At 46.6% G+C, this 25,330-nt stretch overlaps 1 protein-coding gene and 1 pseudogene across 2 annotated transcripts; one reads left to right on the top strand and one right to left on the bottom strand.

Annotated features, from left to right (window-relative positions):
• The first annotated feature begins 168 nt into the window (after positions 1 to 168).
• On the top strand, positions 169 to 20,995 carry LOC130707716 (interferon alpha-inducible protein 27-like protein 1). 2 transcript variants are annotated; one of them, XM_057544271.1, is made up of 4 exons: positions 169 to 359; positions 19,185 to 19,214; positions 20,027 to 20,188; positions 20,738 to 20,995. In XM_057544271.1, exons 1-4 carry the CDS (start codon positions 218 to 220, stop codon positions 20,971 to 20,973), a joined length of 570 nt encoding a protein of 189 aa, XP_057400254.1. In that variant the 5' UTR covers positions 169 to 217; the 3' UTR covers positions 20,974 to 20,995. The 2 variants fall into 2 exon arrangements, with proteins under 2 accessions (XP_057400254.1, XP_057400255.1); XM_057544272.1 differs by lacking the exon at positions 169 to 359 and adding an exon at positions 17,638 to 17,937.
• On the bottom strand, positions 11,863 to 12,378 carry LOC130707756 (thioredoxin, mitochondrial-like; annotated as a pseudogene).
• Positions 20,996 to 25,330: the final 4,335 nt, after the last annotated feature.

Below are 25,330 nucleotides of genomic sequence, written 5' to 3'. Positions count from 1 at the left end.
GCGGGCTCAGCCTCTCCCCAGGCGCCCTCCGGCCCCGCCTGGAGCTGGCAGCAGAGGAGCGTGGGCCAATCGCCGGCCGGGAAGCTATGGGGGGCGGGGCGAATGCTAATCACGCCTTCTTGAGACCCGGAGCGGGAAATCCTAGCTAGAAGTCCCTCCTGAGTTCTCTGCTGGCGTCCACTGGTGCGGGGCTCACTTTCCCGTCATGTTCTAGCTTATGAACCCTAGCTTCCAGGGCACCTACCGGGTCTCCTATCTGCAGCTAAGCATCCTTAGAGTCCAGCGCTTGTTTAAAAGAACTGCTCAAAGAATCATTCTTAACCGTGGCACCTGTCTCCTCTCTGCGCTGCCCTCACCAGGTGAGCTCAAATTGAGAGAAGTACAAATGCTTACTGAGCCCCTACTGTGTGTCAGACGGCGCGTTAATCGTTCTCATCTTAATACAGGATGTCTCAGATCCTTACAACAATTCTTATAGGTGAAGAAACAGAGTTTAGAAGCATACCAAGGGAACCGAGCTAATGATAGTTCCCCCAAGAAAGCCACAACCTAGATAATCTTGTTTAGCGCGGTATTCCGACCGCCTAGCACAGAGTAGGCTCTCAAATGGCAAACCCGGGATTTGAACTGAGATAGTTGGGACGCGACAGCCACAGTTTTTACCACCTCCTCCCCCCTCCCCCCATATGCGACCGGTTATCTCCCAGGCTTTAACCTTTACTTTTGCATTTCCTAACAAAATCTTACTGTTGCGACAAGAAAGTGATTTTCTTTCTGTCTTTGGAAGACTCCAGACATGTTAGTCCTTTATCAGTTTATCGGGTTAAAAATCCAGGCAGTTCGAAGTCGCCCGCAGAGAAAAGCAACACTGGCTCCGGGCTCTGTGATGGGCAGGGGCCGGCCCCCCCACCCCCGCCGGGGGCTACCCGCTGCTTAGCTGCGCACCCGCGCGCCGCCGGGGATCCGGGGCGCACGGAGCTGCGGGAGCCCGCGCGAAGACCTGCTGGGCGCCTCGACCACTGGGACGCACTGTGGCGCTCTCCAGATGGGTTATTATGCTGCAAGTTTTAAATGTCCTAAAAATGCCTCTTTTCTACATGTTCTAATTAGGTTGGAAGACTGAGGTGTTTAACATTCTTGAAATTCATTCACACGCTTACAAAGAGGGTTTGAATTGTTTCCCGCTCCCCCCACCCCTTCCTTCTACTGGAAGAAGGCGGAAAAAAGGCAGGAGGGCCTGAGTTCTTGAGGGACTCAGGACTGCACTTTAGGGCTGAGTCGTTCTTGTGTCCTGGATCCCACTTACACAGACTGGGAGACAAAATTGCAGACTAGCCCTCTTCCTCCTGCTTATCAACAAGACTTTGTGAGAAATAATGAGGAATACGTGTATTAATCCCAGCCTCAAAGTTAAAAGAAATAAATATAAATCTCTTCACAAACATTAAAACCGTTAATAAATATGTTTAAAATGTACTTTACCTCTTTCATTCCCTGGGATTCTACAGGTGCTTATATTTTTTTGGTTTTTTGGGAACTACTTGGCACTCAGTGTCGGCAAACATCCCAGGGTTGAAAGTAGTGGGAGTTGAAAAGCTATGGAATAGCAATCAAAAAGAAAGGGAAACCCTCAGTGGAAAGTATGCACAGATTGTGAACATGCCAAGAGAGGCTGCCTCATTCTGTGGCCTGTATGCAACATGTGTATTATTGGGGATGGACAAGTGTTGGCTAATAATAAAAATTATTTGAAGTTGGAGAATGTTAATCACTCATGCTGGAATTTAACCAGAATACATGTGTTATTTCACTTGGTTCTGACTCAAAGGATGTTATCTCCTAGTCTGTAAACCTCTCCCTTCTTAATCAACAGGGAGATGTTATTTTTGCTTGGAGATCTCTAATAATAGTAGTAATAATAGCGGGAAAACTTGGCCAAAAGAAACGTATTTTGCATTGTATAGCTTTTTGTATCATTTGAATTTTTGCTTTTCTGCGTATAGTATTTCACTTTAAAGGCAGTTTAAAATATGCTGTTTAACATGTATTAGGCAGGGTGCTACATAATTCATTTCAGTTAGCGCATTTGATCCTCACAACAATCAGATGGAACTGGCATCATAATGGCTTCCTTGAAGTTACATATTTAGTCCATGGAAAGGACAGAAATCACAATTTTCTTCTGAGTCATAGTTATTGTTTAACAAACTGGAAAACACTGAATTACTTTTAAAGATGCAATTTTTAAGCAACTAGAACATTGCCAGGCATTCTTAGCTATTAATTCACTCATCTATCCTTCCATCTAGCCAGCCATCCATCCATCCATCCAAAAACACCAAATTTCTGACTTGAAGACACTACTGTTATATTAAACGTGTTGCTACAAAGTGGAATTCATGAGGTTCAACTTAAATTATTGTCCAAGGTGTACTTATTAATTGATGAAAATACGGAGGATCATGCCAAACATTCCATCTAGTAAGACTGTGACATTTTGAAAGTTTTGAAGTATTGGTTTTGGATTTTGTCATCAGAGAATAGTTATTGCATTTCTAATCTTACTATACTTGTACTGATTATACATATTGAGACACTTGAGAGTTCAATGCTATAGGAATGACTGGACAGGTAGCCTCTGTATACTCTTCAGTATCTTGATAATCAAGCCTGGAACAGTGTGCTGCCCATAGATGCCTTTGGTAAATATTTGTGAAATAAATGGATGAATAAATGGCAAGTGAGATTAACTTTTTAAACTTTAGCAAGTGACATTGAATCCTTGGATAAAGCTTACCTTATGAGCTATATATATCTCTGAGGTTGACCATACCCTGTTAAATGCAGCATGAGTCCAAACCTTGGCTCTTCCTTTACTAGCTGCCACTTTGGACAAGTCACACAACAGCTCCAGGTCCTCTTTCCTCATCTGTAAAGTGGAGTTACCCCTCATAGGGTTGTAGTGAGGGGTAAATGAATTTATATGGTGAAGAGCTTATAACCATGTCTAGCACCTCGTAACTCTATTTAAGTCTGTTATTAGTTTCTACTGGGTTCATGCTATTTTTCTGTTTTCCCACTCTATTTTCTTTTGTGTATCACTTTAATAATGGGAAAAAAGTTACATTTTTTAGATGTACAGGCATACCTCAGAGATATTGTGGGTTTGCTTCCAGACCACTGCAATAAAGGAAATATCACAATAAAGTGAGTCACATGGAGTTTTTGGTTTTCCAGTAATGTCTATAAAACTTATGTTTACACTATTCTTCAGTCTATTAAGTGTGCAATAGCATTCTGTCTTTAAAAAGAGTACATATTTTAATTTAAAAATACTTTATTTCTAAAAAATGCTAACCATCATCTGACAACTCAGGGTTGTCACAAACCTTCAATTTGTGAAAAAGCAAAGTCTGCAAAGCGCAATCAAATGAGGTATGCCTGTACTTTATGTCTGAGCACACTCCCAGCTGTCACCAGCTATCTCTAGCATTTAGATATTAGCTAGATTTTATGCCAAAGCAGGGAGCATTTCACTTGCCCTGGATCAAAGTGCGTACACCTGACATCAGCAACCAGCCCGCAAGTGTGCGAGTGTGCACAGGGCTGGCACAGGACAGACACCCACAAGCCAACTTGAAATCCCTCACAGGTATTTCCAGACTAGCTTTTTCCATGTCCTAGAGCATTTCTGATAACTCCTCTTCTCATCAGATCAGACACCTCTAGATGAGAAACCCAGACACTAATCAGAGGATTAACATGATGAGTCATTTATCCAGGTTCATAATAAGAATGCCTTGTTCACATTATAAGTGGAATCGTTCAACTGTAATCTTTAGTCCTCTCCCCTCCTCCACTGTGGTGGAGATTATAGAAAAGTAAGAGCTTCTTTCTTCTTTCCCAGAGGCGATGGAAGCGCTAATCTTTCCCACTCTCAGCAATGGCTCTCAGCTGCACATTACAATCACCTGGGGAGCCTTAAGATCTACTGATGCTTGGGCCCTACTGAATCAGAATCTCTGGTTGACGGACCCAGACATTGTTTCTTGGTTTCGTTTTATTTGTTTATTTTTGGTGCCGTTTTGTTTTTAGCTCTCCAGGTGATCCTGATTTTCAGCTAGGGTCGAGAGCCACTGACATAGATGGTTTTGTTATTTCCTCAGCACAGCCCCAAACTTGGGCCTAGCTGGATCTTCTGCAGAAAAGGGTTAATCACATCATGATGTAAAATGGAACACCTCGGGAGAAAGTATAGAGAAGTACGTTCTAGTCTAACTGCATGTGAGTCTGTTTGGACTGAAGGAAAGTGTGTGTATATGAAGTAAAAAATATGTAACAGAATTGTGGTACCGGGATGGCACAGTCAACAGCAATGGTGGCCGCAACAGTAACTGATGGGTATTGGGCATTTCCAATGTGCATGCACTGTGCTAAGCATTTTACATATATAATCTCTTTTACCCCCAAGAATCCTGTGAGGTTGATATTATCAACCCCATTTTATAGATTAAGAATCTGAGGTTCAGAAAGTAACTTGCTACACAACGGCACACACCTTCCAACTTGGGTTTTCCTCGCTCCAAAGGCTATGCTGCCACTGATTGCAGGCCTCGTTGTAGGCCCAGCAGTAGAGGGTCCTGAAAACCACCAGATGGTAACTCTTGAGATAAGCAACTTCCCTTGTTCCTTATCATCCTTTTCCTGGGGACCAGGTCAAATTTTCAATTCTGGTGTGGCCTCTTGTGTGGGGGACTAAAGTACGGAAAAGCTGAGGGCTCTGGATTCATCTAGAATCCAGTATAAGTCTAGAGCCACTTGTTCTTTGGGCTTTGCATTGCAGACCAGGCATGAGGTGGGGCACCCTTTAGACTAGATTTCAGGACCTGTCTGGTATCTTGGCAGAGGGAGCTTCAGTTCGGTAAATATTGATGCTGCACAAGCTGTGAGCCAAACACTGGTGCCAGGGGTGCAAAGATGAAGAGGCATGGGCTTACCAGGCAGGACGTGGTGGGAGCACAGAGGAAGCACCTGGCCCAACCTGGTGGCTCAGGGAAGACCCAGGCTGTGCCTGGAAGGCTGAATATGAACTAGGTGATCTATGAGTCAGGGTTTAGTACAGGAAGGAACCACTCTAGGTGTTTCAAACAGAGAAATATTTAATACTGAGAATCAAACAGAGGCTTACAAAATTGATGAGCTGGAGGGGCAGAAGTCAGGGGGGTACCCCTGGGCTACTGAGTTCATGGGCCTACCACAGTAGCTATGTTCCAGAAGTTGGGATGGTGCTGCAGCAAGGGCTCTTCACACCCATGAAACTGGTGACTAGACACTGAAACAGGACATTGAGTCCAACAGCATTAAATGCCTCTTAACATTATTGCTCAAACCTTGCTGGCCAACAGCAACAGCAACAGAATGATGCCTTCTCCTTGCATCTGCCTCCAAATCTTACACAAGTGCACCTGATTGACTGAACTTATTTCAGATCAAGACCCTAGCTGCAAGGGAGTCTGAAAAAAGTAGTTTTGCAGTTCGCCATCTCTTCAAGCTAATTACTAGAAGGATAGAAGGGACGCTGGAGAGGCAATCACTAGTATCCACTATAGGTAAGGAAACTGAGAAGGACTTCCTAGACAGAGGAATCAGCACAAGTAACGGGCACAAGGCCATGAAAGAGCACGATTCAAGTGGTGAACAGCTGGGCATGGCTATGCTATCAGAAGCATCTGAATCAAGGTTTTTACCTGAAAGTGCACTCACGTCTAATCAACATATTTTTGATTAATTAGACTCGTATGTACACTGTACACATGACACTCTTTCCTATTGATGCAGCGCTTGATTTATTCAACTGACTACTAGTGCAGAGGAGAAAGGAAAGGAGCAAAAAGCATGAAAAAGAATAAATAAAATTGTTAGGTAATAGTCATCCACAAAGAAAACAGAACATTAACCTTCCCCAAGCCTAATGTTGCAAACACTGTTGATTATGTGCCGAGGAGTCATCTCCCCTTTTTCCTTCCTAACAAAACCCCCGTTATTTGTTTTGTTGTGTTTTGTTGGGGAATCCACCCTTTTCTGCATAGCCCTGTGCTTCAGGAGAGGCAGGAGCTTCAGGTCAAGCCCCAAGGAGTAACACGTGATTAGTCCAACCGCTCGTGTTTCTCCCCTTCTTCTTATCAGCGTTTAGGTTACATACATGCATGGGACGCAGTTCTAGCCAATAAGGCGTGGTGTGGGGGCCAGTGTGAGGTAAGTCTGTCAGGGGCTTGTGGGAAAGATCTTACTCCAAAGGAGAAGTAGTCCTCTCCCCTGCTGGGTATTGTTTTGTCTGCCTGTGATGCCTACCACTGTGGGCACCATCTTGCAACCACAAAGGAGCTAAGTTGACCCAGTGAAGAAGGATGGCATTGAGGCTGCCTGAACTGTTGGCCTCCAGACTTGTTGTTATGTGATACGATACGCTGCTTATTTTTTAATACATTTGAGTCCCTGTTTTCTTTCACTTGCAGCCAAGAACATTGTAACTACTACATGCAGTCTGTACACTTAGGATGAGATCTGCCCACTTAAACTTGGCTAATGAAGTCTCTGGAGGAGATTTAAGGAGAAAAATTTATTCCCTTTTTTTTTCCACCAGAAAAATTGTTGTTTATCCTTCAAGAGCATTCAAGACCCACTCAAATGTCATTTCTGTCAAGCTGAGTGCTTTGTTATTGCCTGTACTCCCACAGCCCTCCCACTACTTCTCTATTACAGCACTTTACTCATATACTCTTTCCGCAAATATTTATTGAGTGCCTATTTTGGGCTTGGTAGTGTTTTAGGCACAGGGGTTACAGTAGGAAACTAAATGCATGGAGATTCCAATCTAGTAGAAGACAGACAATGAATGAAAAAATTTTAATGTGATGACTCTTATCAAAGGGAAAAAAAAAGAATTCTTGTAAAAGAGGGGGAAATAACTACCTTGAAATTTATTTTATTGTACTGTGATTCTCTGTTCATATGTCAGTTTTTTCCACTAGATTGTGTGTTCTTGTAACCTCACATCACCCACCACTTCCCTGGGGGATTGCATTTTCCAAAGATGGCTGCGAAAACCTCTCCCATCCCACAGGTTTTTCTGCAATGTGATCTTGCCATTCCCCATAGGGGAGGGATGTAGGAGGTCCTAAGTCTCCTCCTCTTGAATCTCAGTGGGCTTGTGACGGTTTTGACCCATGGACTGTGTTGGAAGTGATGCTCTAAAACTTCCATGGATAGGTCATAAAAGGCCGTGTAGTTTCTACCTGGGTCTCTTGGGACACTTGTTTTTTGGAAGTGCTTTTTCTTGGGACACTCCCTCTTGACACCTACATATAGATGCTCCACTTGACAGTCCCAGCTGAGTGAGCCTTCAAGTCATCCCAGGTTAGGTAAAGAAGCTTCCAGATGATTCCAGCCCCCAACCTCAAGTCATTCCTAGTTGTTCAAGTCTTCCCAACTGAGGCCCCAGATGTCATGAATCAGAGACAAGCCATCCCTGCTGTGCCCTCTCCAAATTCCTGATCCACCGTATCCATGTGCATAATAAAATGCCTGTTGGTTCACACCACTACTTTGGAGTGGTTTGTTACACAGCAGCAATGATTGGAACCCGCCAGATCTGCCTTTCTGTGAAATTTTAATCCAGTAGACAACTTTTTTTCTTTTCACCTGACCCAGTTGGTGATCAACTTACGCACTGAAGCTTGAGAACTTTCATCCATCTTACTTTCATCCCATTGAGTGTCGCTGTTGATGATATGCATGTGAAATGTCTAATCTTTTAAAACACAAATCTTCACCATTGATCTTAATATCCTGCTGCAGTGAGTTCCCCAGTTCAATTGTGTGTAGTGGGAAAAAAGTGCCTCCTTTTATCCATTTTAAACATGCTTCCTTTTCATCTCATCTTGTCCTCTTGCTCTTCCCCAAGTAAAGTGATTTCCATTTTGTGGGTACCTAGACACAGAGAACTGAGTTGAGACAATAATCTTTCTTTGGTTACCCAGAAGGCCTCGGGCGTGCTGCGACGGGGAGCAGTGGATTTTAGCTGGTGACTTAAAGGTGGTGGAACACTGTATTCTAATTAGTCACAAGTTTAGTTCCAAGCTTTCAAAAAATAGTCTAGATTCTGCAAGACACAGTAGGTGTCCTCTTGTGGTGCTGGGAAGTAGAGCACAGTAGAAAGGGAAGAGCATTGGCCAGTACATAGGCAATCCGGATTCAAGTCTCATCTTGTGAGCCAGCTGTGTGCCCTTGGGCATAACACTTAGCCTCTCTGGACCTCATTCTCCTCAACTATAGAGTGAAGAGATTCAACCAGAGGGTTCTGGAGCACCCTTTTGCCTCTAACTTTGTATGAATTCTATGTATTTGCCAGTCATTTTGAAACATCTACTACATAAATCCACGGGAAGAAAAAGTTTGTATTCTAAACAGTTTGCCATTTTAGCTTCAAAGTGGAGTTGGAGAGAACCACCACTCCCCCCTAAAAATTTTTCTAGTTTTTAGAAAACTAATGTTATCATTTTCCAAAAACACAATCCAAATTAGGCTTCAATTACCAAAAATAGATCCTGCTGTGACTGTTAAGTGACAGGTCTTGCAACCTGAGTCCTTTTAGTTTGGGGGTGCACCCCAGGGCTCCCATCAGCCTTGCTTTCATGAGCCTATCAATTCTCACGGTGCCATTGCTCGATGTTTGCATGGGGACAACTCCATTCTAAGTGATGAGAGTGAATGGATGGGGTGAACTGCTGCTGCATATGGCCACCTTGGGGAGGAGAAAGAATATTGTCCCAGTGAGCAGTGCAGTAGGAACTATTCAAGTGAATCTCTAGAAATCTGAAATCTCTTCCCAATTCTTTCTCTCCCTACAGAAGAAAAAAGGCAGTTACCATGTGGGACTTGGGGAAAGCATTCAGTCTCACTCAACCTGGACTCATTTCACTAATTTTCTGGTCTGCTTAATATTTCTTCAACAGTTGTGATTCTTAGAACTTCGTGGGCTCTAACCCACTTCTTAAGCTCTGCATCCTGTTTTGTCTTACTGAATTTTCTCTTTCCAATCCCAGGTGGGTGGGGGAAATGCTTCTCATCTCTGATTTTAAAATTCATTACAGAATCTCCACTATTGAAGTGCTACCATGCATTGAGAGGACAGATTGCTTTCACTGTTGGCTTAACAAACTCTATCAACAGCAACAAGTAGCATGACGAGGTTCTACTCCACAGAAACTTACTTGTAAGCTTAAGAAAACCCCTGCGGTCCTTAGACAAAACTTCAGAACAGCAGTAAAAGTAATAAAAAATATATCTAGTGTTTAGAAGAGCTTTTTGAAAATATTCTAAAGAAGAACCCTCCCACCCACACTTTCCTTAATAAGATATCTCATATGTGATCACACATATCCACTTCCTTATCATCAGTATCATATGCGAGGATGTTTTAACGTTTTTGTTAAGGCTTTCAAGGAAGGCTTGAAAACAACACAGCAGCATCTATAATGCATAATACTGTCAGTTGTATCAATGGGAAAACTGAAGATCATGTAGGATGAATCACTTGGTTATTATTTGCTTATTTAAGTTATTTGGGTAAAACAAGTCAGAAGTGTCGCTTGTTTCTTAGAGCGGTGCTACCCCTGCGAGGCTGCCTTCGTGTGCTCAGTGACTCCTTGATTGTAGCTAAAAGGGGGACCCAGGGTTCCACACACCACATTCTGTTCCCCCTTCTGTCATTCCTGCTCACACTCTAGTGGGGGGATGAGTTTGAAGGCTTGTTGTCTTCAAAACCCTTCTGTCTATGTGGGCTATGCTGCATCATTGCTTGTTGCCCAAAGGCGCTCTGCAAAGATAATTTACTGCCTAAGAAAGTGGTATATACAGAACTGGTCAAGCCATGGGTTGCACTTTTTACAAAATTAATAAACAATTTTTTAAAGCAGTTTTAGGTTTACAGAAAATTGAGCAGATAGGGCTTCCCTGGTGGTGCAGTGGTTAACAATCCTCCTGCCAATGCAGGGGACACGGGTTTGATCCCTGGTCTGGGAAGATCCCACATGCCACAGAGCAACTAAGCCCATGTGCCACAACTACTGAGCTTGCGCTCTAGAGCCCGTGAGCCACAACTACTGAGCCCGCGTGCCACAACTACTGAGGCCTGTGCGCCTAGAGCCTGTGCTCCACAACAAGAGAAGCCACCACAATGAGAAGCCTGTGCACCATAACAAAGAGTGGCCCCGCTCACCACAACTAGAGAAAGCCCGCGTGCAGCAACGAAGACCCAACACAGCCAAAACTAAAGAAATAAAGTAAAATAAAATTAAAAAACAGAAAATTGAGCAGATAGTACAGAGAGTTTCCATATATCCTCTCCTTTTCCCACTCACAGTTTCTCCTTAGTGCGGTTCTTAGTTCTCTTGCCTTAGTGCAGTTACAATTTATTACAATTGATGAACCAATATTCATATACCATTACTAACTAAAGTCCATAGTTTGCATTAGGATTCGCTCTTTGTGTTATACAGTTCCGTAGGTTTTGACAAATAATGTCATGTATCCATCAATACGGTATCCTACAGAATAGTTTCACTGCCTTAAATATCTCCTGTGTTTCACCTAATCATCACTTCCTCACCCCGCCTTGACACTTGACCCCTGACCCCTGACTATCACATCTTTTTACTTTCTTTCCCAGAATGTCATATAGTTGGAGTCATTCAGTATGCAGCCTTTTCAGATTGGCTTCTTTTATTTAGCAATATGCACTTAAGGTTCCTTCGTGTCTTTTCATGGCTTGATAACTCATTTCTTTTTTTTTTTTTAATATCCTCTTTTTTTTAGAAGAAGAAATTACAAATAACAAAACATTAGCAAAATGAGTAGAAAGTACAGCGACTTCTCATATACTCCCCCTGCCCTCACACATGCACAGCCTTCCCCATCATCAACATCCCACACCAGAGTGGTACCTTTGTTACAATAAATGGACCTACATTGACACATCGTTATCACCAATGACCGTGGATTGTATTAGGGTCCGCTGTTGGTACTGTATTCTATGGGTTGTTTTTTTTTTGTAATTAATTAATTAATTTATTTATGGCTGTGTTGGGTCTTCGTTTCTGTGCGAGGGCTTTCTCTAGTTGTGGCAAGCGGGGGCCACTCTTCATCGCGGTGCGCGGGCCTCTCACTATCGCGGCCTCTCTTGTTGAGGAGCACAGGCTCCAGACGCGCAGGCTCAGTAATTGTGGCTCACGGGCCCAGTTGCTCCGCGGCATGTGGGATCTTCCCAGACCAGGGCTCAAACCCGTGTCCCCTGCATTAGCAGGCAGATTCTCAACCACTGCGCCACCAGGGAAGCCCTGGGTTTCTTTTTTGCTTCTTCTGTTTTTTTTTTTTTTTTTTTTTTTTTTTACAAAACAGCAGCAGGAAAGAAAAATGCAGGAGGCAGATGAGCCAGGCACCGGGGTTCAGATCAGAAGGGAGCAGGGAGACCAAGCTGTTACTGCAGGCTGGCCCGGGGACTCTGTCCCAGCATCCTGGGAGCACGGCAACAAGCCCTAGAAGGAGCAGAGAGTGGGTGAGGAGACGGCTGTCCCAGCTCGGTGGCGGCACCGCTCCTTGGGCGGCCACCCTGGCGGTCAGCCAGGTTGGGAGCACTTGAGGCTCCTGTGTTTGGAGGCCTGGTCTCCAAAGCACGGACCCACAGGGGCCAGGCAGAGGGAGGAGGTAGGAAGGGCCGGCACAGAAGGGCTGTGAGTTCTATCTGGGTCCCCCGGGACCACGGGGCCCAGGTGGGCAGGGGCAGTCAGGACGCTTCCCTGCCTGTCAGACAATCAGCTTCTTCCGGAAGGTCTCCAGCTGGTCCTCATCCTTGATGCCCACAAACTTGTCCACCACATCCCCATTCTTGATGGCCAGCACGGTGGGCACAGCTGATACCTCATACTCTATGGCGAGGTCTGTGTGGTCATCAATACCCGCCTTGGCCGTCACCACCTTTCCGTGCTGCTTGGCCACCACCTTCTCTGACCTTGGCCCCAGGATCTTGCAGCGACCACATCACTGTGCATGGAAATCCACAACCACTGGTGTCTCACTGTTGACAACTCAGTCTTGAAAGTCTGGTCCATCCTGGATGTTAAAGGTCATTGTATAGACTCTGGTGGTGTATATTGACTGGGCTTGGCTGGGTGTTACTGTCAGGTTATTAGGACTGCGCTGTGGGGTCTGCAGGGCCCTGGAGGCAAGGGGCGCCCACTGACTCTGAGAGGGCTTCCTGCAGATTATGGAGGCCAGGAACCTCCCCAGGAGAAGTCGCTAAGCCATCTCCCTGCAGCGAGAGCAGAGGGGTGCACAGCGCGGCCCTCCCCACCGGTCAAGGGCACTTCTGTTCCCTATTCACTTCTTTACTCACTGCCTGCCATCCAGCTTGCACACATCCCCAGTCACCCAGTTGCCGCAGCCAATGGTATTTGTAGCTTTCCTGCCCCACGGACAACACTGGACAATTGCGAATGGAGCATCTACTGGCCAGGTACTGTGCTAGGTGCTCTGCTCCAGAAATGAGAAGCAGATGTGATCCCTACCCTCATGGGACTCACGTGATCAGTCATTCCTAATTAATACTCAGGTCCCTTGATTGCCACTGCTCCCTTTGGCAGGTTTACTTAAATGCCACTTAAATCTCCCTATTTTTGAAGACCTCTTCTTTCCTTCCCTTCCTTCTCTTCCTTCCTTCTTGCTTTCCTTCTTCCCCTCCTTCCTTCCTTCTTTCCTTCCTTCCTTTCTTCCTTTCCTTATTATACATGTCTTCTCAAGGCAATCACTTCTATACCTACAGCTTCAATTACTTTGTGTATACTCTACTGACAACACAATTTTAAATGTTGTTTTCATTTACCAGTTTTTTTTTTTTTTGGTTTATTCCTAGGTATTTTATTCTTTTTGTTGCAATGGTAAATGGGAGTGTTTCCATAATTTCTCTTTCAGATTTTTCATCATTAGTGTATAGGAATGCAAGAGATTTCTGTGCATTCATTTTGTATCCTGCAACGTTACCATATTCATTAATTAGCTCTAGCAGTTTTCTGGTGGCAGTTTTAGGATTCTCTATGTATAGCATCATGTCTTCCGCAAACAGTGACAGTTTTACTTCTTCTTTTCCAATTTGTATTCCTTTTATTTCTTTTTCTTCTCTGATTGCCGTGGCTAGGACTTCCAGAACTATGCTGAATAATAGTGGTGAGAGTGGACATCCTTGTCTCATTCCTGATCTTAGAGGAAATGCTTTCAGTTTTTCACCATTGAGAATGAGGTTTGCTGTGGGTTTGTCATATATGGCCTTTATTATGTTGAGGTAGGTTCCCTCTATGCCCACTTTCTGGAGAGTTTTTATCAGAAATGGGTGTTGAATTTTGTCAAAAGCTTTTTCTGCATCTATTGAGATGATCATATGGTTTTTATTCTTCAATTTGTTAATATGGTGTATCACATTGATTGATTTGCGTATATTGAAGAATCCTTGCATCCCTGGGATAAATCCCACTTGATCGTGGTGTATGATCCTTTTAATGTGTTGTTGGATTCTGTTTGCTAGTATTTTGTTGAGGATTTTTGCATCTATATTCATCAGTGATATTGGTCTGTAATTTTCTTTTCTTGTAGTGTCTTTGTCTGGTTTTGGTATCAGGGTGATGGTGGCCTCATAGAACGAGTTTGGGAGTGTTCCTTCCTCTGCAATTTTTTGGAAGAGTTTGAGAAGGATAGGTGTTAGCTCTTCTCTAAATGTTTGATAGAATTCACCTGTGAAGCCATCTAGTCCTGGACTTTTGTTTGTTGGACGATTTTTAATCACAGTTTCAATTTCATTACTTGTGATTGGTCTGTTCATATTTTCTGTTTCTTCCTGGTTCAGTCTTGGAAGGTTATACCTTTCTAAAAATGTGTCCATTTCTTCCAAGTTGTCCATTTTATTGGCATAAAGTTGCTTGTAGTAGTCTCTTAGGATGCTTTGTATTTCTGCGGTGTCTGTTGTAGCTTCTCCTTTTTCATTTCTGATTTTATTGATTTGAGTCCTCTCCCTATTTTTCTTGATGAGTCTGGCTAATGGCTTATCAATTTTGTTTATCTTCTCAAAGAACCAGCTTTTAGTTTTATTGATCTTTGCTATTGTTTTCTTTGTTTCTATTTCATTTATTTCTGCTCTGATCTTTATGATTTCTTTCCTTCTGCTAACTTTGGGTTTTGTTTGTTCTTCTTTCTCTAGTTTCTTTAGGTGTAAGGTTAGATTGTTTACTTGAGATTTGTCTTGTTTCTTTAGGTAGGCTTGTATAGCTATAAACTTCCCTCTTAGAACTGCTTTTGCTGCATCCCATAGGCTTTGGGTCGTCGTGTTTTTATTGTCATTTGTCTCTAGGTATTTTTTTATTTCCTGTTTGATTTCTTCAGTGATCTCTTGGTTATTTAGTCACGTATTGTTTAGCCTCCATGTGTTTGTCTTTTTTACGTTTTTTTCCCTGTAATTCATTTCTAATCTCATAGCGTTGTGGTCAGAAAAGATGCTTGATATGATTTCAATTTTTTTAAATTTACTGAGGCTTGATTTGTGACCCAAATTGTGATCTATCCTGGAGAATGTTCCGTGCGCACTTGAGAAGAACGTGTAATCTGCTGTTTTTGGATGGAATGTCCTATATATATCAATTAAATCTATCTGGTCTATTGTGTCATTTAAAGCTTCTGTTTCCTTATTTATTTTCATTTTGGATGATTTGTCCATTGGTGTAAGTGAGGTGTTAAAGTCCCCCACTATGATTGTGTTACTGTCAATTTCCTCTTTTATAGCTGTTAGCAGTTGCCTTATGTATTGAGGTGCTCCTGTGTTGGGTGCATATATATTCATAATTGTTATATCTTCTTCTTGGATTGATCCCTTGATCATTATGTAGTGTCCTTCCTTGTCTCTTGTAACGTTCTTTATTTTAAAGTCTATTTTATCTGATATGAGTATAGCTACTCCAGCTTTCTTTTGATTTCCATTTGCATGGAATATCTTTTTCCATCCCCTCACTTTCAGTCTGTATGCATCCCTAGGTCTGAAGTGGGTCTCTTGTAGACAGCATATATGTGGGTCTTGTTTTTGTATCCATTCAGCGAGCTTGTGTCTTTTGGTTGGAGCATTTAATCCATTTACATTTAAGGTAATTATCGCTATGTATGTTCCTATTACCATTTTCTTACTTGTTTTGGGTTTGTTTTTGTAGGTCTTTTCCTTCTCTTGTGTTTCCCACTTAGAGAAGTTCCTTTAGCATTTGTTGTATAGCTGGTTTGGTGGTGCTGAATTCTCTTAGCTTTTGCTTGTCTGTAAAGCTTTTGATTTCTCCATCAAATCTGAATGAGATCTTTGCCAGGTACAGTAATCTTGGTTGTAGGCTCTTCCCTTTCATCATTTTAAATATATCGTGCCACTCCCTTCTGGCTTGTAGAGTTTCTGCCGAGAAATCAGCTGCTAACCTTATGGGAGTTCCCTTGTATGTTATTTGTTGTTTTTCCCTTGCTTCTTTCAATAATTTTTCTTTGTCTTTAATTTTTGCCAATTTGATTACTGTGTGTCTCGGTGTGTTTCTCCTTGGGTTTATCCTGTATGTTACTCTCTGTGCTTCCTGGACTTGGGTGGCTATTTCCTTTCCCATGTTAGGGAAGTTTTCAACTATAATCTCTTTGAATATTTTCTTGGGTCCTTTCTCTCTCTCTTCTCCTTCTGGGACCCCTGTAATGCGAATGTTGTTACGTTTAATGTTGTCCCAGAGGTCTCTTAGGCTGTCGTCATTTCTTTTCATTCTTTTTTCTTTATTCTGTTCTGCGGCAGTGAATCCCACCATTCTGTCTTTCAGGTCACTTATCCGTTCTCCTGCCTCAGTTATTCTGCTATTGATTCCTTCTAGTGTAGTTTTCATTTCAGTTGCTGTATTGTTCATCTCTGTTTGTTCTTTAATTCTTCTAGGTCTTTGTTAAACATTTCTTGCATCTTCTTGATCTTTGCCTCCATTCTTTCTCCAAGGTCCTGGATCATCTTCACTGTCATTATTCTGAATTCTTTTTCTGGAAACCACTTCATTTAGTTGCTTTTCTGGGGTTTTATCTTGTTCCTTCATCTGGTACAGAGTTCTCTGCCTTTTCATTTTGTCTGTCTTCTGTGATTGTGGTTTTCATTCCTTAGGCTGCAGGATTGTAGTTCTTCTTCTTCCTGCTATCTGCCCTCTGGTGGATGAGGCTATCTAAGAGGCCTGTGCAAGTTTCCTTATGGGAGGGACTGGTGGTGGGTAGAGCTGGGTGTTGCTCTGGTGGGCAGAGCTCAGTCAAACTTTATTCTGCTTGTCTGCTGATGGGTGGGGCTGGGTTCCCTCCCTGTTGGTTGTTTGGCCTGAGGCGACCAACACTGGAGCCTACCCGGGCTCTTTGGTGGGGCTAATGGCGGACTCTGGGAGGGCTCTCGCCAAGGAGTACTTCCTAGAACTTCTGCTGCCAGTGTCCTTGTCCCTTGGTGAGCCAAAGCCACCACCTGCCTCTGCAGTAGATCCTCCAACACTAGCAGGTAGGTCTGGTTCAGTCTCCCCTGGGGTCACTGCTCCTTCCCCTGGGTCCCGATACGCACACTACTTTGTGTGTGCCCTCCAAGAGTGAAGTCTCTGGGACTTCCCTGGTGGCGCAGCAGTTAAGAATCCGCCTGCCAATGCAGGGGACATGGGTTCCATCCCTGTTCCGCGAAGATCCCACATGCCGCAGAGCAACCAAGCCCATGTGCCACAACTACTGAGCCTGCGCTCTAGAGCCCGCGAGCCACAACTACTGAGCCCGCGTGCCACAACTACTGAAGCCCGCGCCTAGAGCCCACGCTCTACAACAAGAGAAGCCACCGCAATGAGAAGCCTGCACACTGCATCGAAGAGTAGCACCCTCTCGCCACAACTAGAGAAAGCCTGCCTGCAGCAACGAAGACCCAACGCAGCCAAAAATAAATAACTAGATAAATTTATAAAGAAAGAAAAAACAGCGATGTCTCTGTTTCCCCCAGTCCTGTCAAAGTTCTGCAATCAAATCCCGCTAGCCTTCAGAGTAATTCTCTAGGAATTCCTCCTCCTGTTGCCGGACCCCCAGGTTGGGAAGCCTGAAGTGGGGTTCAAAACCTGCACTCCAGTGGGCAGACTTCTGTGGTATAATTGTTCTCCAGTTTGTGAGTCACCCCCCCATCAGTTATGCGATTCGATTTTATTGTGATTGCGCCTCTCCTACCATCTCATTGCAGCTCTCATTTGTCTTTGGATGTGGGGTATCTTTTTTGGTGATTTCCAGTGTCTTCCTGGCGATGACTGTCAGGAAGCAGGGTGACTTCTGATGGGGGAATTAGAGATGCTTCCTGCAGAAAGTGACAAGTAGGCTGAGCCCTGGAGGATGGGGGGCTTTCACTCCAGCTGTAGCCTGGGATGGGTATAGGGTGTCTGGAAGAGGAAAAGACCAGAAAAGTCAAATTTATTCCATCGCAAATGAAAATAGCATGCTTTTCTTGATTTTGTATTGTTTTTTTTATTTTTTTGAGAAAATGATACCAAATGTATTGATTTCACAGAGCAGCATGACACCTTTTCAAGGCAGGTGCCCCTTGTCATCTGGAGCATAACAGAGCTCCAGACTCTCGTCCATCCACCTCTGCATTCTCAGAAAATCAGATTTCTCGGGAAAAGCAGGAAGAGGCCAGGCAGGGGCTGCTCTCTTCTCTGATCCAACTCCAGGGAACCCCTCCCACTGTGGCAGCAGCAGGGATGCAGGGGGAGGCCAGTGCCATGCACCCATGGGGGTGCTTTGTGTCTCCAGGCATGGCCTCTGCAGCCGTGATTGGAGGAGGTGAGTCAGCCTGGCATCATCTCTCCTCCCAAACAATAATGCTGAGCTTCATATACCCTTTAACTGGGCTCTTGACTCCTGAGTCTCTGGTTCCATACCCCAACCACGTGGCCCACTGGTCACTTCGGGTTTAGCTTTCATACCCCTTCAGCTCTTTACTTCCTTCGCCGCCACCCCAAAGCTCTCTTCTTGGGGAGCTGGCTGAGCTCACTCCTGCACACCTTGCTAGTGTTAGAACTCCTGGTCCCCACTGGCCCCAAAGATTGCAGTCCTGGCTGCTATGGCTGCTGCAGACCTAGAGCTCCGCCAGGGAGTTCCAGGGACTCTCAGTGTTGGGGAGCCAGGCAACTATGGTCCAGGGTTGTGAGGGGCTCCAGCCACAGGGGATCAAGGATGGTTCTGATTGGGAGGGTCAGGGTCCGCTTTCCAGAGGAAGGGGCAACAGGTGGGGCCTGGCAGAATCAGGAACATTCAATGTGTTCCAGCACTGTTTTCAAGCAGCCTTCAGGCCTTCAGCAGTGCTTGCCCTGATTTCAGCCGGGTCCTGCAAAATGAAACACACCTCTCCACAAGGACTTACTGCTGTCGGAAGAGGTTTCTTTGAATGACGGGAGAAGGTTATATAACGCCCCCCCCCACCCCCGCCAGACACACACTCATAAATCACCAACCCTATTTCAGATGAACTAACATCCCGGCTCAGAGGGCATGACACTCACTTCCTTCGTCTCTTCCTGCCCGAGTCGAACCACCATGCCCTAAATTACTTTGCCAAGAGTCCCACATTCACTGTGAAGGGGGCTGCAGCTGCACGCCTTCCTTCCCAAATCTGTAAGGTTTTATTTGTTTTTGTTTTGACCAAACCTGGCTTGGAAGGCAGAGAGAAAAAAGAACTTCTGTGCTTCCCACAAACAACCCCCAACCAATCAGTCCACAGACATTAAAAAGACACGCAGCAAAACTCCTATCTGATGGTTGGGTTTTTCTGGAACAAGGCCCTCAAACCCCGTCTCCAGATTAGTCTAGGCCAACGCATGCAGGTCCACTGAGGACAGGTCACCCGCCTCCCCAGCAGCCCTTGCCAAGCTCAGGGCTGTGGCTCACCTTCTCAGGAAGAAGCAGGCAGGGGTCCTTCCTCCCTGTGTCTCCCAGCCTGGGGCAGCCCCCCCCGTAGGCGGGCTGTGGGCTCAGGGAGTGGAGGGGCAACCAGTGTGGATCCACTCACGGAATGTTCTTTCGGTTTCCAGCCAAGGCTGCTGCAGCTGTGGTGGGAGGAGGTAAGTCCCTGCCGCGAGAACCTGCTCCTGGCCCATCCCCAGGCCCTGGGACCTGGGGAGCCGCTGGCCTTGCACCTGCCCCAGGCTTCCTGTACGTTGTAGGGTGGGAGGCGCTGGAATGAGAAAACTGAGGAGCTTCCCTGCTCGCACAGAGGCAGCCCCAGCAGGGGCCCAACCTCCTTGCCCAGCCTCCACCACCTGACTTCGGATGTGGCTTTGAACTCCTCTGGGTTCAGCTTTCCTCTTGAAAAATAGGCCAAGGCTGCCCGTTCAGGGTTATTGTGAGGGTTACCTAGGATGAGACATGCGCACAGTCTGGACCCAGGAGGTGTGTTAAGGAGAAGCCATTGGCTCAGCGACTCTGGCTTCCGATTGCTCCGCGGTGACGCCGTGGAGACCCAGAGTTGGGATCCAAGCAGGGCTCAGACTGTGCTCCCTGCTTTATGCTGGGCCCTGGGTAAGATTTGCTTGTATTAAAGATTTCCTCAGCGAAGACAAGAAGCTTGCACACCTCCGCCCCGCCCCCAACTTAGTTCCAGGATTTTACTAAGGCATAAACAGGCCTTTCCCCAGGAAGGTCCTGCTGCAGATCAGAGGACTGACCCCGGTGACCCCGCGGCCCTCCCCTCCGCTTTCCCCACCAGCTGTGCCGCCCTCGACTCCTGACTGCGGGCCGTGCCTGGAATCTCTCCCAAGCTCAGGCTTTACCCCTTCTCCAGGCTCCCTGAAGTCCCCCAAGCTTGATGTGCTGTGCGTGTGTGATTTGGGGGCGTGTCCATCTCCCCCTCAACCCAGCTCCTCTCTCCCTACAGCCCTGTTCGTGGGGGCTGTGCCCGTGGCCCTGGGCGCCATGGGCTTCACCGGGGCAGGAATCGCTGCCTCCTCCTTAGCGGCTAAGATGATGTCATCGGCCGCCATCGCCAATGGGGGCGGAGTTGCCGCCGGCAGCCTCGTGGCCACTCTCCAGTCCGTGGGTAAGTGTCCGGGCGGGAGGAGGGGGGGAGGGTGTGACACACCAGCACAGGATTCAGGCCAGAGGCTAAGCCGGAGGGAGGGCCTGTCTCCTTCTCCAGCTTCGTGGGCATCAGTGTCCCTGGTCCTTTGTGTCTCCCTCACTGTCCCCTCTTCTGGTTGGGGGTGGGTTTGGGGGCACAGGGGGCGTGCAGCGCAGCAGGTGCGCGTTCCCCATCAGCCCTACAAAACCTGCGTCGGGCCCTCCCCTCGCTGGGCCCAGCCTCGTGCTGGGGAGGGAGAGGCAGAGCCCCTCTGCCACTTCTCAGAGGGTCTGTCCTGTCGCTGGTGGAGTCACCACCAGAGTGCGTGTCTGCTCTTCGGGCAGCCATGGGCAGCAGCCCCTCCCCAAAGCAGACCTCCTGGGGTTTCAGGAAGTAGAGGAGGAACAGGACTGGGACGTCTGGGTCTTGGCCCTCTTGAGGGTCCTGGGTTCTCTGACCTCCACTGTCCTGCTGGGAGCTGCCGGGGCTGCCTGTCCCCTTGTGCTCTAACTCCCTTCTCTCTCCCAGGGGCAGCCGGACTTTCCACATCATCCAACATCATCCTGGGCTTGGCTGGGTCAGCTTTGGGGGCCTGGTTGTGGGATAGAAAAAAGAAAGCCCCTTCCTCTCCTCCACCGGAATCCAGTACTGAAGCAGAGAGGGGCTCCTGTGCTGGAGATGACCCTCCAGGGCCTCAGGATGTCAGTCCCCCAAATGACAAGTCCTCTGCCTCCCAAAATTCTTCAGAGAAGCATGGGAAATAAAGACGAGACGCTGAGACCTTCACGAGTGTCCGCACTGCCTTCTTGTTTACCAGGCAGGGCGCAGCGCATCTGCAGAGCCGTGGCTTCGGGTTGGGGGGCAGCAGGAACTCTGTAAGAATGGGCACTGATACCTGCGACAGGAAGCCAGGTCTGTTGCAGTCCTGCCACCCAGCTGTGACCCTGGGAAGGTCATGTCTCCCCTTTGAGCCTCAGTTTGCTGCTCCTTGGATGGGATCATGGATCACATGTCTTCAAAGATGTCAGCCAGAGGCAGCATTATAGGATGGCTTGGCCCTGGGGTCAGTTTGAGCCATTGACCCTCAGTTATGAAACACTTTACCCTCAGGGATTATTGACCCCTCCCCTCTCCACCCAAGACTCTGGGTCTGACTGTACCATGAGTCTAGGAACTCAGCAACACTGTCTGCCTGGCCTGGTGGCCTTTGGAGCTCTTCAGGTAGGTAGAGAATTTGCATTTCTCCAGAGAGCTCTGTCCCCGTTGGTGTAGAGCTCAGGGTCTTTAGGCTCCAAGGGAGACTGGCCGGAACCTGCAAGGACAGACAGGCCTCCCACCCCTGGTAGGGCTCCCAAGAGGCTTGTCAATGCAGAACACTCATCTATCTCCTAAGGCCCACTGGCTGCCTGGTCCTGGATCAGGTGGCAGGCATTGTACGTGTGTTGACCTGGCCTCTGCCACCTGCCTGCCTGCCCATGCAGATAACCCACACCCAGCTTCTGGCAGCCCTGCTTCCACTTTAGACTTGACTCTCAGATCTCATCCTATTGGCTCCAGGACCCCGGCCCAGGTCCCCACTCTGGCCTTCACCCTTGTCTTCCTTTACTGCCCCTCCTCCACCAGGCTCTCTCCCTCGGATGCTGCCTCAGCTCACTCATACAGCTCCCAGCTAGCCTCAAGGGCTCCATCCCAGGCTCTGTGGCTTCAGTGGATCCAAGGGGTCCCTATCTGCTTAGGGTGTGTAACAGAGAAGAACAAACCTGACTCCACAATGGATCTATTCCTTGAGCTCTAACCTTTGTGCTCTATTGCCTGTGCTTAGTCATGCTGGTTCTGCACCTTTTGTAACAGAATATTCCTGTTGCCTGAAATCTACAGGACAGCCCATTCTCAAGGCTCTGACCCTTAAAGGTATAATACTTCTCCATTAAAGCTGGAGAACAGAGAATAACATTTGTCTTGTTGGAGGTTTATAGGAACATTGTGACCAGACCTATGGGGGACAGCTGCAAGAACAAAGGCACCAAGAAGATTGCAACAACCTGCCACACCCCCTCCCCTTTTAGCATAAAAGAAACCTGAATTCTAAACTCAGGGAAGATGGTTCTTTGGGACAGGAGTCCCCCATCTTCTCGGTCTGCTGGCTTTCCGAATAAAGTCTCCATTCATCGCCCCAACAACTTGTCTCTCAATTTATTGGCCTGTCGTGTGGCAAGCCATAGGAGCTTAGACTTGGTAACAGGTGCAGTGTTGGTAGGGGTGGGGGGAGGCAAGCACACAGTTAATGGCGTTAAGGGACCTGTGGTCAATTACAGTAATGACCACATTCTCCAAGCCCTTTTGATGTATCTGTACAGCTCCTCTCACCAAGGGCTGGTATTTATTGTCCCTCCCTGAATCTGGGCTGGCCTGCTGGGACAACAAACACACAGACAGAACGGAATGCAGGAGTCAACCCATTTCTTCCAGACGAGGTCCAGACACACGACTGAGCCCAGCTACGATCCACAAAGCCAGCCCACAGCTATCTGCTGATGTATGAGGGAGCCCAGCTGAGACCAGAGGAACCACCTGTCTAAACGGCTGACCCACCGAATCCTGAGCTCTCTCTATATCTTTATTCATTAAATTTGGTGGGCATTTGTTACATACCAATAGCTAACTGATAACCTGACACAATGTGTGCAAGCCATTGAGAGATTCAAGCTATATTGCTTGGAGGAGAGAGAAGACAGACATTAATTGTAGCTATCTGGGAAGACTGCTTGGAGGAGGTGCTGCTTATTTAAGGATTATGTAGCTATAAGTAATAGAATGTTGATTAAAACTGTCTCAGAGTTCAAGGGACTTTATTGGCTTGCTAACTGAACAATAGAAAAGTCATTTGGCTTCAGGCAAAGTTTGATTCAGCAGCTCAACACTGATGCCAAGGACCTGTTTTTTTCTATCCCTCCTCTCTTTGTTACCCAACACAAGTTTGTGTGCCTGAGGCACAGTGAGGCCAGACAAACTGAAATTTTGGAGTTTGGGGTTTATTGCAGGGCCATGAAAGAACGGGGTGGCTCATGCCCCAAAAAACTGCAACTCCCCAAAGGGTTTCAGCAAAACATTTTTAAAGGCCAGGTGAGGGACGGGCATCCCAGGGCCTGTGATCGGCTCGCACGCAATTCTCTGATTGGTTGATGTGGAGGTAACAGGGCAGTTAACATTATCAGTCCTTACATGCCAGTAGGTCTGGGGGCTACCTGCTCATGGTCATCAATCTCTTCCATTTGGTGGTGGTTTTTAGCATCTGAAAACCTCAGGAAATATGCACGAGATACTGTTATCTGGGTACTTCAGAGAGGAGCTACAGCAGAGGATACTGGGGAGGGGTCTGTCCCTCCCGGGAAGTCCCTATAGGGTCCTGCTCAGTTACATCTGCTTTCTGAAGCACCAGCTTCACACTATGGCTGCCGACTCTCATGGTTAACAAGAGGGCTGTTAGCACACGCTGAAGGCTACCTCCTTCTATTTCACGTCTCCCCCCAGAAGAGTATATTTTCATGAACCTTCTGCTGAAAAGCAAGGAAACTTCCTTCCCAAATATCTCTGGTAAATGTTTCTGTAAGTATCTTATGGACTTCCCTGGTGGTGCAGTGGTTAGAAATACGCCTGCCAATGCAGGGTACAAGGGTTCGAGCCCTGGTCCGCGAAGATCCCACATGCCGCGGAGCAACTAAGCCCGTGCGCCACAACTACTGAGCCTGCGCTCTCGAGCCCACGAGCCACAACTACTGAGCCCGCGCGCCTAGAGCCCGTGCTCTGCAACAAGAGAAGCCACCGCAATGAGAAGCCCGAGCAGCACAACGAAGAGCAGCCCCCGCTCGCTGCAACTAGAGAAAAGCCCACGCGCCGCAATGAAGGCCCAACACAGCCAAAAATAAATAAATCAATATATTAAAAAAAATAAGCTAAATATGAGTCTTTATTTTTAAAAAACAGATGTTCCTGTAAGTATCTTAAACGGAGTCATCTATTTATTCCTAAACTGGTTACCTTGGCCCAAGGGATGGATGTGATGATTGATTTCACTCAGTCTGGGATCGCGTTTGGAGGCTGGGAGGAGAGCCCAGGCCTCTGATAAACCCAGACTCAGGGCAGGGGCTCCAGTACCTGAAAGAGAAGTAAGTTCCTGTTTCTAAGAGGACAGGAACTTGGGACGCTACGTGGCCGAAGACAGTGATTGTCCCCTACAGACAGCACAAGGCTTGTCCTCTGACGGAAGACTGGCCCTTGTAGGGGAAACCGGAGCGGTCTCCCGGCCAGGCTTGCTGTGCCTTTCTCTGTCTTTTAAAAATCTTCCTACTGCTTCAGCAATTAAGGAAGAGCATGATGGGCCTGAAGCCAGGCCATCGGTAAGTTTTTGTCTTTTTATTTTTTAATGTTACAAAACGGGGTTTTTATGACTTGCTAATGAAAACTAACATTTTACTGCACTTAAATTACCTAAGGTGGGGCATGTTGATAACAGGGGAGGCCGTGCATGTTGGGGAGCAGGGAGTATAGGGGAAATCTCTGCCATGAACCTCAGTTTTGTTCGGAACCTGAAACTGCTCTGAAAAATAAAGTCTATTAAAACAATTACCTAGTAAAGATTTACCTAATATATATTCATTCTAATAATACATTCACACCTGAGAAATATTATTCATTAATAAACGCATTTGCTCTTAACCATCTGAATGACTACAGATTAGGCTAAAGCTGATTTGGGTCTGACAACCATCCTCTCCTATCATCACAGTCCCTCACTTCCACTCCCAGAAGTAAGTGCTGCTACAATTTGATAAGTATTCGGTTGGCCAAAAATTTCGTTAGGTTTTTCCCGCAAGATGTTATGGAAAAACCCAAACGGGGCTTCCCTGGTGGCGCAGTGGTTGAGAATCTGCCTGCTAATGCAGGGGACACGGGTTCGAGCCCTGGTCTGGGAAGATCCCACATGCCACGGAGCAACTGGGCCCGTGAGCCACAATTACTGAGCCTGCGTGTCTGGAGCCTGTGCTCCGCAACAAGAGAGGCCGCAATGATGAGAGGCCCACGCACCGCGATGCAGAGTGGTCCCCACTTGCCGCAAATAGA

This window comes from Balaenoptera acutorostrata, chromosome 3 (genome assembly GCF_949987535.1).
Source record: "Balaenoptera acutorostrata chromosome 3, mBalAcu1.1, whole genome shotgun sequence".
Lineage (NCBI taxonomy): Eukaryota > Metazoa > Chordata > Mammalia > Artiodactyla > Balaenopteridae > Balaenoptera > Balaenoptera acutorostrata.
The sequence above is the reverse complement of the archived record's forward strand: the minus strand, read 5'-3'. Positions and strand labels throughout refer to the sequence as shown.